The 16,920-nt window shown below is 34.7% G+C and overlaps 1 protein-coding gene across 2 annotated transcripts in view; it reads left to right on the top strand.

Moving 5' to 3' along the window:
* The window catches only part of TDRD3 (tudor domain containing 3), a 53,291-nt gene that overhangs the window by 10,799 nt on the left and 25,572 nt on the right, over positions 1-16,920 (top strand). For both annotated transcript variants that reach the window (XM_017733556.1, XM_017733557.1), the window contains 7 exons: positions 828-988; positions 3,065-3,206; positions 7,900-7,971; positions 8,437-8,586; positions 9,285-9,425; positions 10,364-10,520; positions 11,152-11,277. In XM_017733556.1, coding sequence (XP_017589045.1) covers positions 915-988; positions 3,065-3,206; positions 7,900-7,971; positions 8,437-8,586; positions 9,285-9,425; positions 10,364-10,520; positions 11,152-11,277 — 862 coding nt within the window. In that variant the 5' untranslated portion in view covers positions 828-914. The remainder of the gene's footprint in view (positions 1-827; positions 989-3,064; positions 3,207-7,899; positions 7,972-8,436; positions 8,587-9,284; positions 9,426-10,363; positions 10,521-11,151; positions 11,278-16,920) is intronic.

The raw sequence follows: 16,920 nt of genomic DNA, 5'->3' as shown, positions 1-16,920 counted from the left end.
GGTGAAATGTGCACTTTTTAATCTTTCACTGTCTTTTAGGAGCTAGAGATCAGTTGAGCAGCCACAGACAATTTTTATTTTTCAGAGAAATCAAAATGACTCAGCTGTAGCTGAAATGTTGCAAATGGTTTAGGTGGTTGTTTTGGGCTTGGGTTTTTCAGGTGGGTTTATTTTGCTTTATTTTGGTGTTTTGTGTTCATAGTGGTTTTGTTTTATTTGGGGGTATTGTTTGTTTGTTTGTTTTGTGGTTTTTTTTAGTTACTGTTTTTATTTTTTGTAACATAGATTGTGGTGTGTATAGTAGGGTATCCATTTTTATGTAATCACCAGAAAAGCGATGTCCCTTCAGTTAGTTATGTTTTGATTGGACCATTGTTTAAAGAAGCTATATTTCTAGTTGGTGTTTATAAAGCAGTTGTACTTGAAATTTCCTCTTGATCCAAACAGATAGGCTTCTAAGCTGTTTTTATCTTTCTTTAGAAGACTTGTCAGTGACACCCTGCAGTACAGCATGTGAAATCTTATCTGGACTCCGTACTATGTTCGAAGTGACAGTATCGGTGTTTTTGTTCGTTTTCCTCCCCAACTGTTTTCGTTCACTTTTATTTTATAATTGGTATCTCAGAGATGTGTGAAGCACTGCAACTCTTTCTCTGAAAAAGCCATTTTTATCAGGCTTTAGAACATACAGTACATGAGTGATAGAAGTTGAACATGATCAAATTACACTTTTCTTTGCCTGGGGGCATCTGTTGGTGTGTCTAGATATTGCCATGTGTTTGCTTAACAGTGCTCATAGTTTTGTCTTTTCTGTTTGGCTTACCTAGCTGGAAGGGCCATGTGTCCTGCAAATACAGAAAATCCGCAATGTTGCTGCACCAAAGGATAACGAAGAATCTCAGGCTGCTCCCAGAATGTTACGTTTACAGATGACTGATGGACACACAAGCTGCACAGCTATAGAATACAGTAGCATGTCAAAAATAAGGTGAACAACTTTCTTTTCCAGGTTTTGCTTTGATACTTCAATGTCCTTGAAAAAATGGAGTGTCCTTAGTATTTGATAAAAAAAATTGCTTGACAAAAGAGGCTTCCTTCTTGGATTTGTATATAAAGGAGAAACTTAAATTCAGCATGCAAAGGTATATATGAATGTAATTTACAGTTCAGTTTATGCTGAAGTACATAATGGAAGAAAGTGGATTTCTGCAGCCATCTACTGAGTTGTAGTTTCACGCCACACAGCATTTTGGGGGTGTGTGTAAACTTGGGCCAAATCCCCTATTTTTAGTAGTAGTAGATCTTTTGCCTTACCTTTGTAGCAGGCATGCCACGGGCTTGACACTCCTAAGCCAATGCAACTAATACTGCTTGACCATGGGGAGGCCTTTAACTTGGATGTTTCTTCAGTTAAAAGTGAAGGGTAAGAAAGCTGATTTACTGATGAACATGGGGATGTTTTGTGTGTTTGGTTATGGAGATGCTAAAAACGATCTCTGGTGTTTAGTCTGCAGAGTCATGGTGTGTTCTGCACTCCTCTAATTCAGTTAACTTTGGTTTAAAAAAAATCCTTTTTCTTCTTTCTCTGCTAGCTGCAACAGTTAGATATAGATATGTACTTAATTTTTGAATGTCATCTTTTACTGTTAAACTGTTCCTTCTGAGCAGGAGCCAGCTTGCAGTTTAGAGTGATGCTATCAGAACATTTAATGATATTTTAATTTTAGCTTGAGCCAGCACAACTTGGAATATCATATTCCAATGCAAATATAAAGAGAGCAGTAAAGGAAGGCAAACAGACTCCTGTGTAAGTAGATTCTAGATCACAAAATATTTAAAGATGAACACCCAGTACAAGACATAATTTGAAAGCTTTTCGATAAAAATCTCAAAAATGTTAGAGAACTCATCACTCTAGTAATGCTGTGAGCTCTTCCTTTTACATAACATTTAAAGATTTAATTTGTATTATATGTAATTGTTTAAAGTTTGATGTTGGACTATTAAACTGCAATAATATGCTGTTTCAGTACATAGTATTACTTGAAATAAATAAAAATCACAATTTTCCTTTAAATTATAGGTTTTCATGACTATGGTTTCCATTTACCCCTCTCCTCTTGCCTAATTTTAATTTTTTTTCTGTATTTCTTTCATGTGTATTTTTTGATCTCATTTTCTTTGCTTTTATCAGAACAATCCAAAAATCCATTAACTTTGCTAAGGTTAAATGCCACTGGTACTGTAATTGCCTCACTCTGCTATGAATGTTCCTCACCATGTGGTATGGGCCTGTGATTGCAATAGTAGCTTTAGCATATTTCAAAGAGATTATTGGCTCTCAGTTGTAAGGTTTGAACTGTCTTTGTCCTTCTTCACAAGAAGAAGCAGTTTCCATATTGCACTGCTGGTCATGTCTTTCGATCACATGTTGGAAATACATGCTTCTTTTATTCTTGTGCTGTTGCTTTTCCTAGGGTAGGTTCACTTGAGAAGAAGGTAAGGTGGCTCCTTGTGGGAGCTGATGACAGAAAGTATTCGTATGTTTTTAAATTACAGAGTAATAAGGGCTATGAGATACATGGTTTTCGTATTTATTCTAGTACAGTCCTAGCTCTTAGCAATGTGTAGAAAGGTTCCTTTCTAACCACTCTGTGTTTACTAAGTTCAATGTCTAAAAAAAATGAGATGATTAGTATCTGGAGATCCACTCTTAACTGTAAATATGAGGAACCTACCTCAAAGCCAGTTGTCTAAGAATATTGTCTGTTAGTCTAAACAAATCATATCCTCAGTTTGATATTGTGAAATTGAATGTTAACCAAACAGACAGATTGCCAATATTCATCTCTGTTAGAATCTAATTTGCAGTATGGAATTTTTGCATAATGAGTGGGAAGTGTTCCAGTAAAGCTATTGAAAAGTACTGTGCTTTTTGATGCTAATTTTTTATTATGTCATATGAAAATGTTGGAATTATGATACGACCAGGTTTTTATGTGTTTCTTTGTGGCAAAATGGTAATAAATGTATTTGAATTATTTGGCTTTGTTTCTACCTCTAGCCTGAACACTCCACCTGGAACAAAAATTAAGCTTTCAGGAATTGTTGAAGTGAGAAATGGATTCTTGCTGTTGGATGACAGTAACACAGCAGTTCTTGGAGGTGAAGTGGAGCATCTTATAGAAAAGTGGGAATTACAAAGGGTGAGGTAACACCACTGGAAATGCTTGTCTTACAAGTTGCATATTACGTTTAAAAACTTCAAGCTTCTGCTGTTGACTGTGAACTTCCATATGATAAGCTTTTAGAACTGTAGTGTCCCAATAGTTTTAGGGCTGCAGCCAGAGTTCTTATGTATGATGTTGCAAATGAAGAAATTACAAGTGATCTTTGCATGGGAGCTGATTCCTTTCTGTATTCTGCAGGGGTTGAAACAGAGTAGCTGCTTATGAACATGATGGTCAGTTCTGTATGAAGTACTATTTACTGTTGCTCCTGCTAAGCTGGGCTCAGTCATTTTTGTTAGAACTAGCCTTCTTTGGTGTTTGGTTGCACTTAATAGATTTCAGCAAACTGGGCCAAAATTTATTTGAATGTTACAGTTACACATTCTACTAGATTCTGTTTGGCATCCTTTTTGTGCTTTTATCGCTGAAAATAAGGGGTTTTTTTAAACACAGAAGCGTTCCTGGTTTTAAATGAAGCTTTCAGAATAGAAAAGGTTCTGGGGCCAACAGCAGAAACATCCCATTTTATGATTTTTATTCTTACTTAGTATTAAGTGTTGTGATTTCTTTCTTCGGTTAAAAAACACTGAGTTTTAAGATTGATGGGGCAGAAGAGAGAACACAGACCTAACATATTCTTAAGAATGCCGTGTAATTGGTAACACAAGAATAGAACTGGTTTGCTTTCTTGGTGATATTTTGGACAGTCTGTTTTCATATTTCTTCTACCTGGACTTCCAACAAATAATTGCTTTATAATTATTAATTGTTTTTTGAAGTCAGTATCAAGAAATAACTTGGAACAGACCCTATTTACATAAATAAAGAAAGCAAAGCATTTAATAACCAAAGTTGTGCTGCTGACTACAGCTTTCAGCGCTTGTTGGCCAGTTCTATTGGCTGTATGTGATATGTTTAACGGAGTGGTAGCTGTCACTGATTTGCTCTGGTAAGATACAGAAAATTAACTATTGCCTGCTGCTGTCCTCTCAGCTCTCTGATTCTCAAACTTTCGGAATTTGCCAGGGTATTGTTTTCTTTTTCTTGTTGACCAGCTCACAGCACATGAATGTGGCCATGTCAGAAAAGCTGTTGGTGACAGGAAATCAGTTTGGATGGGTGAACCATGACCACTGGAAATTGTAGTTCCAGTTCTATATCCAGACTGACAGCTAGACAGATAGGGCTCAAACAAGTCTGTAAAAGCCAGATGCTACATGATGGCAGTTTCCCTATGAACTTGATGCTTCTATCCTGTTCAGAAAGGTTTGCAGAAGAGAGCAGTTGACAAATAAGCATAATTGCTAAAATATCTGAGAGGTGATAAGGACATTTCCATTCCTTGTCTCATCTTGTCACAGAAGCTTAATTAAAATGATGAACTGTTTGCATAAAAAGACGTAAAACTTTTATTTGTGTGGCTATGTTAAATTACTGGTTTTGAAGCTAGTTTTTTATTTTTGAAGGCAGTTTTTTATTTTCCCTCCACTAGAAAGTCTGAGATGTGTTAATTTGGCTTCCTGTGTAGATGATGAAATAAGGGGGTTTTACACTTAGTATAAAGTTAGTGTTATTAAGCCAAATAACATTATGAAACTTTAGAATAAAAGTTGTTTATCCAGTCTTAAGTTATTGTCCTTGCACCTACTTGTCATCTTCTAGTTTTTCAGTTGTGTTACTGTTTTACTCTATTCAGAGCAGTGTTTCAAATTCCTTTCAGGAGGAATCAAGTTTTAGTAATAAAAGACTCACACTACAATGTAGCATATGTGGAATGAATGCAGTATTATCTTCCTTGTAGGATTCAATTTTATCATAAAGTAAATTCTTGCTTGGAAATTTCAGGTCTTTTCAAGTGCCCCTATTTAAGCAACAGTAAATAATAAGGAAGGAGTAAATGAGACTGTTACTGTGATTTTTTTTCTAGACTACTTGGAAATGTAAGGTAAAGTGTCACGGACATCTTTAGGAAAAAATACAGTTCCAGATAATTATTGCTTCGTAGTATTCCTCGTGTTCTGATGGTGACTGATGTTCCAAACATGAAGGATCAGTACCTGAGATACCGCTCCTACCCTTCTTATGAAGGAAGAGCAATTTTGTATTGCTATTAAACAAAACACCAGACAATATATACAATCTATGAGTGAAGTCTGAAGCAAATATGCTGAGATGATTGGTGAGACTGTTTGGCAGGCTCTTATACTTTTAAAACTTAGAATTACTGATCATCTAAAAATAAAGCTCTCTAGTATACTTAAAGATTTTTCTACTTTGGGGAAGGTGAGGGTAAATATTGAGATTACCTCATGGGAAAAGGGAGTAGTTTTATGTATACTTCAAAATACAGGTAGAAAGAAGGGTGAGGGTACAATAGTACATAATACCTAGGAATCTCATATTCTAAACCTTAGTTTCTTAAGAGATTCCCTAGGAAATATGTTTTTAGTGTCATGATGCAAATAGAGCTAAAAGGGTAAAAGAAGCATACTAAATGTATTTATAACAAAGTTTATTGTAAATAATAGTTGCTGCTGGGGTGTGAGGAAATTTAATTGTAAGATAAAGAAAATTGTTCATGTTGCCAGTCTGCTTTTTATTTGGTGCAATGTGAAACTTGGTTTCTAAAGCAGCTACTCTCACTTCTCAGCAGAGAGTACTCCCTGAGAAGAAGGTGTAAGGCTCTTATTTACCATTAGATCATTAAAGTTCTTTCATTATGGATAACAGTTTTATGCAATAAATTGTTATGATTCAAAATTCATGTAGCTGAAAGTTGGTAAATTGGCAGTCAGTTTTTAAGGGCTTTTTTGCCATTTGCCCAATTGCATGTTTGAGCAGTAGATTGAAACAATCTTTGTCTTCTGTGTGTTTTCTTCATTCTCATTTGGGAAAGAAAGAAAATAGTGTAAATTCAGCATGCTCTTCCTGGACATAGGACATGAGAAATTAATCCAATGCTTGAATTCTTGGCTAGAGTATAATTATTTTTTTTTAATTATCATTTGATTCAGTATGGGAATTCATTCCAAAATTGCATGCATTTCTCTAGGTACAAACAAACAAGCAAACAAATAGAAACCCCAGAATAAGTGCAGGGTTTGTTGCACCTGGAGTGCCTGCTCTGGGGAAGTGAAATGGCTTGGCCATGAAATCACTGTTGTACTGTGCTGCTTCAGTTATTAGGTACAGGGAGGTATGAGCATGCTGCAGTGATCAGCCCTTGGTTAGCTCTTAATTCTAAGGCAGCACTTTAAGTGAACTGATTGAGACTAAAGCAGAGAAATTTTATGATTTCTGCACTTCTAAGTGCTTTTTTTGAATAATTTATTTAATACTTTATCAGTGTTTTTTGCTCCAAGGCATGAGGAAAAGGATTATTCTTTTTTTTTTTTTTTAAACTTGAAAGGAATTAATAACCATAAATTATTTAGAAAACAGTCTTCAACTCCTAAAAAAAGTGGTTAACTTGAAAGGAGTGGACCAAAAGTTTTAATTTGAGTATGTATTAGCTAAATTAATCTACTACTTAGTTTAAGAAATTCTCAGATAACATGGTGGCTTAAAGCTTATTCATGTTTATACTCCATTTCTCAGATGATGGATTTAAATCAATTCTACATCAGGGTAACAAATATATAGGTAAATGTCGTATATAGCTTAAGTAATTAAGGCTGTCTCTGACAACAGGGAGTATGTGTAGTAATGCATGACTGTCTATTGGGGGAAAAAGACTGTAAGAAATGAAGATAATAAAAGAGATACAATATAGGGAATGCAATTTTGGTGCATTTTAACAGCATTAAGGACCTGTTCTTTTTTTTTCTTAGTAGCACAGCATTTCATTTCCAGCAGTGGCAAAAAGGAGATTGTTTTTAGGGAGAGATGAGAGTCTGAGCACTTATACAGCCTTGGCATACAGAATTGCTGTATTGTATCAGGGGCTACAATTCTGACTAATACTTTCTGTGTTTGCTTATGCATGGGATCATGAATTTCACAAAATGGTTGAGGATGGAGGTCATCTGGCTCAATCAAGGCCACCTAGAGCCAATTGTCCAGGACAGTGTCCTGGCAGCTTTTGAATATCTCCAAGGATGGGTACTTTCTAACCTCCCTGTCTCAGTCACCCTCACAGTCAAAAAAGTGTTTTGTGATGGAGGGAATCTCCTATGTTTCAGTTCCTGCCCACTGTCTTTGTCATCTTACTGGGCACCACTGAAAAGAGCCCGTCTCCATCATGTAGATTGCTAAGGTCCCCCTAAACCTTCACTTCTCTGGGCTAAATTGGTCCAATCCCTTTTTAAACATGCTGTATGCCTTTACAATCTCTACTGGCAGCAAGTTCATTGTATTCTGTATAAAGAAACATCTGCTGCCTATTTGTGTGCTGCTTTGTTCTATTAGTGTAGATTTTGGTCTATAACTGAATTTTCTACATTTGCTCTACGTATTGCCTTAGTGATTATAAAAATATTCATAGTTTTCTTTGTTTCTCTGCCTCTCCTCCAACCTTCTTCTTAACTTATGTGACCCAAGATTTAAAAATATGATTTTTTTTCTGCTTAAAATGTCCATCTTGCAAGTTTCATATACTTTCTGAAATAGAGACATTTATATAATCTGATTTCTGTTTGCAATTTATTAATTATCAAATATTTTTTTACAGAGTTTGGCAAAACACAATAGGAGTAACATTGGAACAGAAGGTGGTCCTCCTCCTTTTGTACCTTTTGGGCAGGTATAGTGTACTTTGTCACTTCATAAAAGTACCTGTATTATGATATCTAGGTACCTTGTTCCAGTTAGGTAAAGGCAATCAAAACACCTTCGATCTTGATAACTTGGATATCAAAAATGTGCCTGTTAAAAAAACCCCCAAAACTGTGTTAATCCTGTCTCTTTGTTGTGCCAGTTTCCAGTAACATTTTTCCTCTCAATTTCAAACTTAACTTTATTTAGTGTGTGGAGCCTTTGATTCTGCTGGTCAGACTGTGTAGGCACTAATGCAGTCCCTTCTTAAATACCAAAGAATTTGGCAAGGATCATCAGATTTCCAAGAACCATCATGATTTCATCATGATGTCTTAGCTACATGATAATAGTCTTTATCTGAGAGTCTTCTACTCTAATGGAATAATACTTTGGTCTTTCTCAAATGAGAGTAGGCAGAAGAGTTAATTAAAAATTTCTTTTGCATTTTCAGAAATGTGCATCTCATGTGCAAGTGGATAGCAGAGACCTTGATCGCAGAAAGACTCTGCAAATGACAAATACTGTAAAACCTGTTGCGGACAATGATGAATTTGAAAAGCAGAGAACAGCTGCTATTGCAGAAGTAGCAAAGAGCAAAGAGGTTAGAATGCATGTGTTACAACATTTTACTGACTGTGATTGATCTTTTCTTGTTATTTTAAGTATTTCTCTCTTAAATGACAAATGCTTTCTGAAATTTGCCTGCTTATAATTCTACTCCTGTATCTTTAAAAAGATGAGTCAGAATTAGAGTCCTTTTGGATTGATGGCTATGATCTTATTTTAATAAAGCTAATAAATGTATCATAATGTTTTATTGTAGATATGATTTTGTTAACACTACTAAAAAATGAGGGGTTTACAATTTCACTAATAAGATTTAGCTAATTAATGCAGGTTATCATTTTTCATCTGCTTTTTTAGACTCTCAAAACCCCCATGATTCCCTGAACTCAGTCTGAAAAAGTAGCTCAGAAATTTAGTTCCAATGTGTCAGGTTTATATGTTCTCCTTTGGTCTTCTTTTTAGCTTATTTCTCAAATTTAGTAAGTTGTAAAAACTAGAATTATGTACCTTTTTTACAGCCTCTTTTGGGCACAGGGGAAAAAAAAATCCCTAACTAATAAATTAATCTTTTTCTGTGTGTGTTTAAATTAGTGCTTTATTAGTTGACCCAGAGCATAATAAAAAAAAAATACCGCTGCAACAAAAGTACTGCACTTTTTCTACTAGCTAAATATTGAGGCTTATTTTCATAAATTCCGTTTGCTGAAATGTTATTTTTGTGCTTATCTAAAGACCAAAACATTTGGAGGAGGTGGTGGTAGTAGCAGAAGCAATCTCAGTGTGAGTGCTGGAGGAAATCGAAACAGGGAACTGTTCCAGAAAGAGAAGATAGCAAAACCAGAGGGGAAGAATGAAGGTGTCTACCGAGAGCTGGTAAGGTGGAAGACTTAAATGGAATCTTAAATGTGTAATATTAAAAACAAAACCCCAAATATAACAAGAATAAAATCAAAATACCTCGAGGAATGCTGACTTTCCTTGCAATTAATTTTAGAGGTCTGCTTAGAATACTTATGATGCTTTTGTACCTTACTGAGATGATTATGAGTTTCACTGTGGTTCTGGGCTAAATATTTATCCAGTAAAATTTAAATATGTGCCTTAGAGGTTAGATTCCCTTAGGCTTGGGGTTTTGTGATTTTTTTGTAGGGTCTTGATATCGCTATTTTTGAACCTATAGACACAATGTTATATCCATGGGATTCCTGTTAAGAATGTTTTTGATTGCAGCTATTGAAGTAGATGGGTAACTGGTATAATTTTGGTGCAGGTGCAAGGTTATTTTCTGTATGTAATGCTTTGTGATTCCTGCTTTGCCTTTTTGTCATCAAGCTCTATACAGTTTGGAATAATGGAGCCTGTATTTCTGCAGAAGTAAATTGTTTGCATTTCTTTGCTTTCTTCTGCAAAACCTCTAGCCAATTATATTTTTTCCATGTTTAAGATGTAACTGGGTTTTGTATTGTCTGTAAAAGTTGTGAAAGGGTTCAAACAGGAACAGATGGCTAGTTTTGATATTATTTTGAGTTATTTCTTTTAGTTTTCATATAGAGTAGGAACATTTGTGCTTGAAAGCATGTAATAGTAGAACTGAAAACTAATGAATTAAAAACTATACTACTGATAAAAAACCCCTTGACTAGCTGGTTCTTTTGAGATTGTATGCGAAGATTTTATATAAAACTGAAATGTTTATAATCAATTAAACTAGAAATATTGTTTCAATTAAAAACTAAAGAAAAATTAATATAAAATCTGGTGGGTTTATAGAGTGTTCTATTTATTACTTCTGTGTGTACCTTTTATTTCAGGTTGATGAAAAGGCTCTAAAACACATAACAGAGATGGGTTTTAGCAAGGAAGCAGCAAGACAGGCTCTTATGGATAACAGTAACAGCCTAGAGGCAGCATTAAATTTTCTTCTGAACAACAGTAAACAGAAACCCATTCAGGGACCACCACCTAGAGGTAAAGCTTGCAAAGAGATGCTTTGAAACTGTTTACAAGCCAAGGAATTTGTGTATGGTGGATTACTAATGTAGTTACAGAAGGGCATATCTGCATGTTTTTTTCCTGGAAGTTAGAATGCATTGCAAACCTGAAAGCAAATCCCTAAGAAAGGCCTCTGTGTATTATATTCTTGTGAAAATTTTTGAATTGGAAGTTGAATATTTAATTACCCTTTAATGGGAAACATGAATCCTAGAATCATAGAAGGACATGGGTTGGAAGGGACCTTAAAGATCATCTTGTTCCACCTCCCCCACCCCCCAGACAGAGAGGCCACCCACCAGACCAGTCGCTCAGGGCCCCATCCAACCTGGCCTTGAACACTTCCAGGGTTGGAGCATCCACAGCTTGTATGAGCAGCCTGTTCCAGTGCCTCATCACCCTCATAGTCAAGAATTTTTTCCTCACATCTAATCTTAATCTATCCAGTTTTTAGTTTAAAATTGTTCTCCCTTGTCCTATCACTGCCTTTCTGTGGCAGAATTTTTTAAAAACAGAAAATACAAACATTTTGTAAATCAAATGAAGGAGTGTATATGTTTTTTTATTTTTTTATTCCCTATTCACAAAAATCCTTTAATGCTTACAGGTAAGGGGAAGGGCCGAGGCCGAATAAGACCTGAAGATGAAGAGGAGCTAGGAAATACCAGACCATCTGCACCAAGCACACTGTTTGATTTCTTGGAATCCAAAATGGGTACTCTAACAGTAGAGGGTGAGTTACTGAAATTAATGTATCTGGAACAAATGTTGGACAGTGTATTCTTTTTCCTAACTCTGTCATCTAAAAGTTGATTCCTAGAACTTTGTCCACAGTCAGTCATTAAAAAAAAAAGAGTACTTGAAGAATTGTTCCTCTCCTTTGAAGAAAGGTCAAATAAATTGCTCCGTGGTGGTTAGATGTCTAAAAGTCAGTAATTTGGAATAAAATGATGTAAATCACTGTTTGTTAATCTGATTGGATTCTTCCTGAATCATGAGTCTTCACTCATGATATCATAAGTCTTCACTGTATTTATCAGAAATCTAAAATATTTAAAGAAAATACCTTTCAAATACACCAGCATTCTGTATTAGCTGATACAATTTTGTAAACTGTTCAGGTAATGAGTATAATCACGTTTTCAGAAAGCAGGCATAGGGAATGATGTTTGAGATATTTCTTGGCACCTCATTTTACTTACCAAAGATATGTTAGATTTTTTACAGTGAACAGAAATGAAAACAGTGGTAGTGTTTTTTGCTTACATTGCAAACATTGCTTTTTCTATGGATACATTTTGTGCTTATATTGAGATATTACAGAAGGCTTTTATGTTTGACTGAAAGACATTTAAAGGAAAATATAAGAAATAATCCCTGCGGGTTATATAAATTTCGTATTGTCAGTGATTTTGTAGTAAGTAAGTAATAATAGTTTAGCAAGACTTCTGAAATGAGTGAATTGCTTCTTTTAAAATGATAGTATTGATTGCTTAGGGGAACTTAAATGATCCTTTGGATTTAGTACATGTATGTAAACAATAAAGCATAGTGTTATGTGAGTAAAAAAATAGATCTATTTGTTATCTTTATTTCAGTTTATAACCTTCAATATTGTGTTTTAAAGGTAAATACACATAGCTTTTATGAGGTTTTTTCCTCTTAAATAAAAATAAAAAGATTCCATAAATGTCATAAGAAGAAAAACATAATTCTATTAAAACTTTTTAAAGGTTTAGTACTCCTTCAGTTACCAAAGGTTCTGGCATATTTCTTAGCACGATACACGGGGTTTTTGGTTTTTTTATCACTATGTTGGTTTTTCTCCCTTTATCTGAGCGATCAATATGTAATCCAGTGTTCTATTCCTGAACCACTTTCCTGAAAAAAACCCAAACCCAACTTGTTAGCATTTTTGAAGAGTTCAGAAAGTGTTCTGATTATTTTGTGAAATTCCTTTCAATCTTTTTGCCTTTTTTTCCTTCTGAAAAAAAAGTAGATGTTGTACTTTGTAATTTGTAAGGCTTTGAAGTGGTTGCTTAGTTTCGTGTTCTTAGCTTTTATTTTCCTTACTGAGTGTGTATAGCCCATAGGATTGCATCTCTGTTTCTATGCCAGGTTTTACTTTTGCTTGCAGAGTCTTTTAAATGGATTTTTTCAAGAAATACGTAGGCATATGTATTTTTTACATTTAAAAGTGCTTTTTTCCTTGCCAAATTTGAGATAAGCTCTGCAGTCTGATGAATTCAAACACATCCTTAAAATCATATATTGAAATTTAATTTTCTGCCATTTTACTGCTTTTGCCTTTGAAAATCATTTCGGTTAAATTCTTAATTATTACTTGTCTTAAGTTCCATTCAAACTGAGATGACAGGAGTTTTAAAAGTATTTGCAGAGTGATCTATCTGCAGTGACCATACTTAGGACTGTGAACTCTTCAATCATGAAGTCTGCATCCAAATGTCTGCAGAAAACAGGATATATATATTATTAGTACCTCTTAAATTTCATTTGATCTTGTCAGTTGTGAGCAGTAGAGACATGTAGTTTCACTTAGAATTAGAAAAGTATTGGTCAGAAATGAAAGGCACATTGGAGAAACTGATCGAAACAACTCAAATATGTAATGTTACATAGCCAAGAATATATCTTCATTGATTTTCCTGCACAGTAATACACTAAGGAGTGCCCAGGCTGGCAGGTTTTTCTCCATTTATATTCACCAAACACTGTATTATACTACATATAAAAGAAGATAGATTGTTCTATAGTATTTCTGGCACCTTGCTGTCCTGTATGGTCTCTAAAATCTCATGTTGTTTTTTAGGTATTCAGAAAGAGGATTTGTATAGGGACAGTGGTTTTGAATAAATGAGCGCACCTCTACTATTACATGTTAGCATATGACCAGGAGCAGATGATTACCCAGAATGGCTGTATTTATCATTATTGCAAGCAGTAAAGTCCTATGTGCTTCAGACAGTGTAATTCCTTCTAAATGACTGAGAGTCAATGTAAAATCCAAAAAACAAAAGGCAGTTTTGCTGAACTGAACGAAATATTTTTTAATCCTGTGCTACACCAAATTTCTTCAAAATCTTATATGATCGGGGGAGAGAAAGTGTCTGAAAAGAGGAACTGTGTCTCTTTTCAAATACACAGAGGATTGATTTGCTTTGTGCATCCCTCCTTATTTTTCTTATCTACTGTGTTTAATTGCACCTGAAACCTTAGTAGTGTAGAGAATTTCTAAATTCACTTCTGGCTTGGTGGTTCTATTGCTGAACAGGAACTGCAGTACTGTTGTTGAATATTTTTCTTTGATTTGGTACCTTTTCATCTTGCATTTAGACCAAGTAGAAAAACATTTATGAATTGAAACACCTTTGTATTTTTTAGGATGTACTTACATTCCTTTTAAAAGATAAGACAGCACATTACTTTTCTTGTTGTTTGGTGTTTCTTTTTTTTAAAAGTACATATTAGTTATAAGAAAGCATGTTAGTCTTTTTCCCTGTAAGTGGTGTCTTGTGATGGGATTTTTATGTTTGATCTCCTTTTTTCAGTTAACGAAATACTGTTTTAAGTAATTACGGCTGTTAAAAGTATTAAATACCTGACTCCATGATCTGCTAGCTCTTTTATTGTAAAACACAGCATACTGTAAACACACTTTATTTAAATGAAATGTGAAGAATTAAAACAAACATATCCTTAGCATTAAACGGCATGTTTATTTATTTATTTATTTATTTATTTTTAACTGTGAATGGTTGGTGGCACCTACAAAAGTATTTCTGTATTGAAATTAAGTAGTTTGAATTTTGGGAAGAGAAGCCTCCTGACTGCAAGAGATAACACAAACAGTAGACAAAATTGCTTTCAATTAGCTGCCTATGCTTGCACCTGGATAATTTCTGCTACTGAACACAAAAGATTTTTTCCATTAATCTCCTTATTGTTTTCTTTTGTTATGAGGAACAACTCATCTATCTTTGCCAGCTTAAATAAGTAAACACAAGGATTATCAGAAAGAATAAGACAATACAAGGGCTCTGGCTGTAGTATTAAGGAATAATGAACATTATTCTTTATATAGTCCCAAATAAATTAAAGTTTGAAATAAATTGGTAATGGTAGTGTAATTCAAAAATATTTGTTCCATTTTGTGGTCATCCAATTTATTTGAATATCTGGGAGCAAGGGCGCTTGGAGGGGAAAAAAAGAGTCTGACTTTCTGGAGTTAAAAGAAATTTGTAACATTTGAAATCTGCCATGTAGTAGCCATGTTTTCAATAAACACGGAATGCTATTGACAAGAGATCCAAATTGAATAATAGTCATATTTCTTATTCAGCTTTACTTCTAAAAATTGAACTTCAGTCAGAGCTAATTGTGACTATCAAGAAAATCACATATATTTGTTGTATTGGTATGTTAGCACTGATGATATATGTTACAAGGCTTGTACTTGTATTTTCTCTTTAAATATAAAAGAGAAAAATATAGTAAATTTCATACATTTTAAAGAATAATAAAAAAATTATCAGTTTTTGTTCCAGTCCTTTAATCCTGTTAGTTAAAGTTTGTAGTGAATACAACAGCAGAATGTTTTGGATTTTTTTTGTCCACTTCTTTATTATCACTCTCCTCCTCAGGTTGTATTTGTTTTGTTTCAACAGAAACATGCACTCAGGTCCCCATTCCTCAGTGTTGCTACATTTTAGAAAGAATTATATTGATATTTATTTAACTTGTCAAAGCTATTGAATAATGGGAATTTTACTTCATGCCATGAAGTGTGTGCAAATGTATAACTAATGTGCTTCTAATTTTTTAATCTTTTGGCCAGTACAAGATAGAACATGCCCTGGAGGTAGCTGTCTCAAAGATATACTTCCATACAGTTACATAAAAATATTATTCTGTTTGAGAGGAGAAACCCAAAACATTGACACCAGTGTGGGAAGGGCCATGGTCTTTGAATTTAACCACATTATTAAACGTGATAAAATCCACAGGAGAGGACCACAGGAAACCGTACTCTTTAAATTCCATTGTGCATTGAGCAGTACTTTATAAATTGTGTTGGCTGGGATTTCCAAGTGCAGCAGGTCCTGCTGGTTTCTTGTAATCAGGGGAATGTGATTGGTCCTGTATGATCTTCTTGCGTCATCACATACAAAAGCCAAAATGAATAACGTAAGTGAGTGAGGGTTCCAAACTGACCCCAGTAGATGACAAGAACCTTATCATTAATTTTGAACTATTTTTTCCAGACTGTGTTCCCAAACCTCTGGTTACAACAATGATTAAGTTAACCCATCTCACCGTTTGAGAGTAGCTGACTAAATCTTCATGCTAAATGCCGAATTAATATTTGTTATAGCCCTGTAGGAAGCATTACTTTTCTGGGAACAGTTGCTAATGGTTTGTTGGAGTTAGGACAGGAAGTAGAAGCAGTTATGGTAGACAGTCTGTGAATGGGATCCCTTGATGCTTGTGTTGATCCCTATTTCTCATAAAGAATCTTTAGAATTCCTTTGGTTTTTTGGTGATCAGGCCAGATAGCACAAATACACGAAGAACCAGTACTATTTTCATCTCCTGGCTTTTTTTGTTGACTACTGTTGACAAAGTAACATTTACTGTTACTTGGCAGTTTCCATTTGTGAGTGATTTATGCTTGAACGTCAAACAATCAATTAATGTGTCCTGCTCATTCAAGGCTGCCGTGTATGATGCAGTCCCCAGGGAAGCTTTTAGCACAAGAACTGCACCTCTGTAGAAAATATAAGTTTATTGGATTTTGCATACCTTAAGGTTAGACTAAAAAATGTCAGGTGTTTTGTGTCAGCCTTTGTATGTCACAGTGAAGAGACCTAGAAAAAAATACCCGTGTTTACGGTTTTGAAATTTTCTAGTCACTTTACCTGCTGTTTAACACAGGTATTATTTTAACTTTCCACTACTAGTTAAAAAAAATAAAAACCTGTAATCGAAGGATGCAACACACTTTCAAATCAGCTTGTTGCTTTTATGTTATGATCAAATTATGTTGGGTAGACAATTACATGCTATGAAATTGGATAGAAATTTCAGTAACTTTTTTGAATTATAGAAGAATGTGTCTACGTTCTGGTTTTTCCTGGAGGCTTTAACTAAACTGTAACTGCTTGGCATGCTTTTGTGTGGTATAGAGTCCTTGTATGTACTAAGTACTGTCACTACCCATCTCAGCTCAGGAAATGTTTATTCATTTAGAAAAAGGGCAAAGGACAGCCTTCAAGGGGAAACATTTCGAGTCTAAGTCTAAAATCCTGCCACCTAGCAAAGTGTTACCATGCCAAATCAAGTCATGAACACATTCCTG

Source organism: Corvus brachyrhynchos, unplaced genomic scaffold (genome assembly GCF_000691975.1).
Source record: "Corvus brachyrhynchos isolate BGI_N302 unplaced genomic scaffold, ASM69197v1 scaffold202, whole genome shotgun sequence".
Taxonomy (NCBI): domain Eukaryota; kingdom Metazoa; phylum Chordata; class Aves; order Passeriformes; family Corvidae; genus Corvus; species Corvus brachyrhynchos.
The sequence above is the reverse complement of the archived record's forward strand: the minus strand, read 5'-3'. Positions and strand labels throughout refer to the sequence as shown.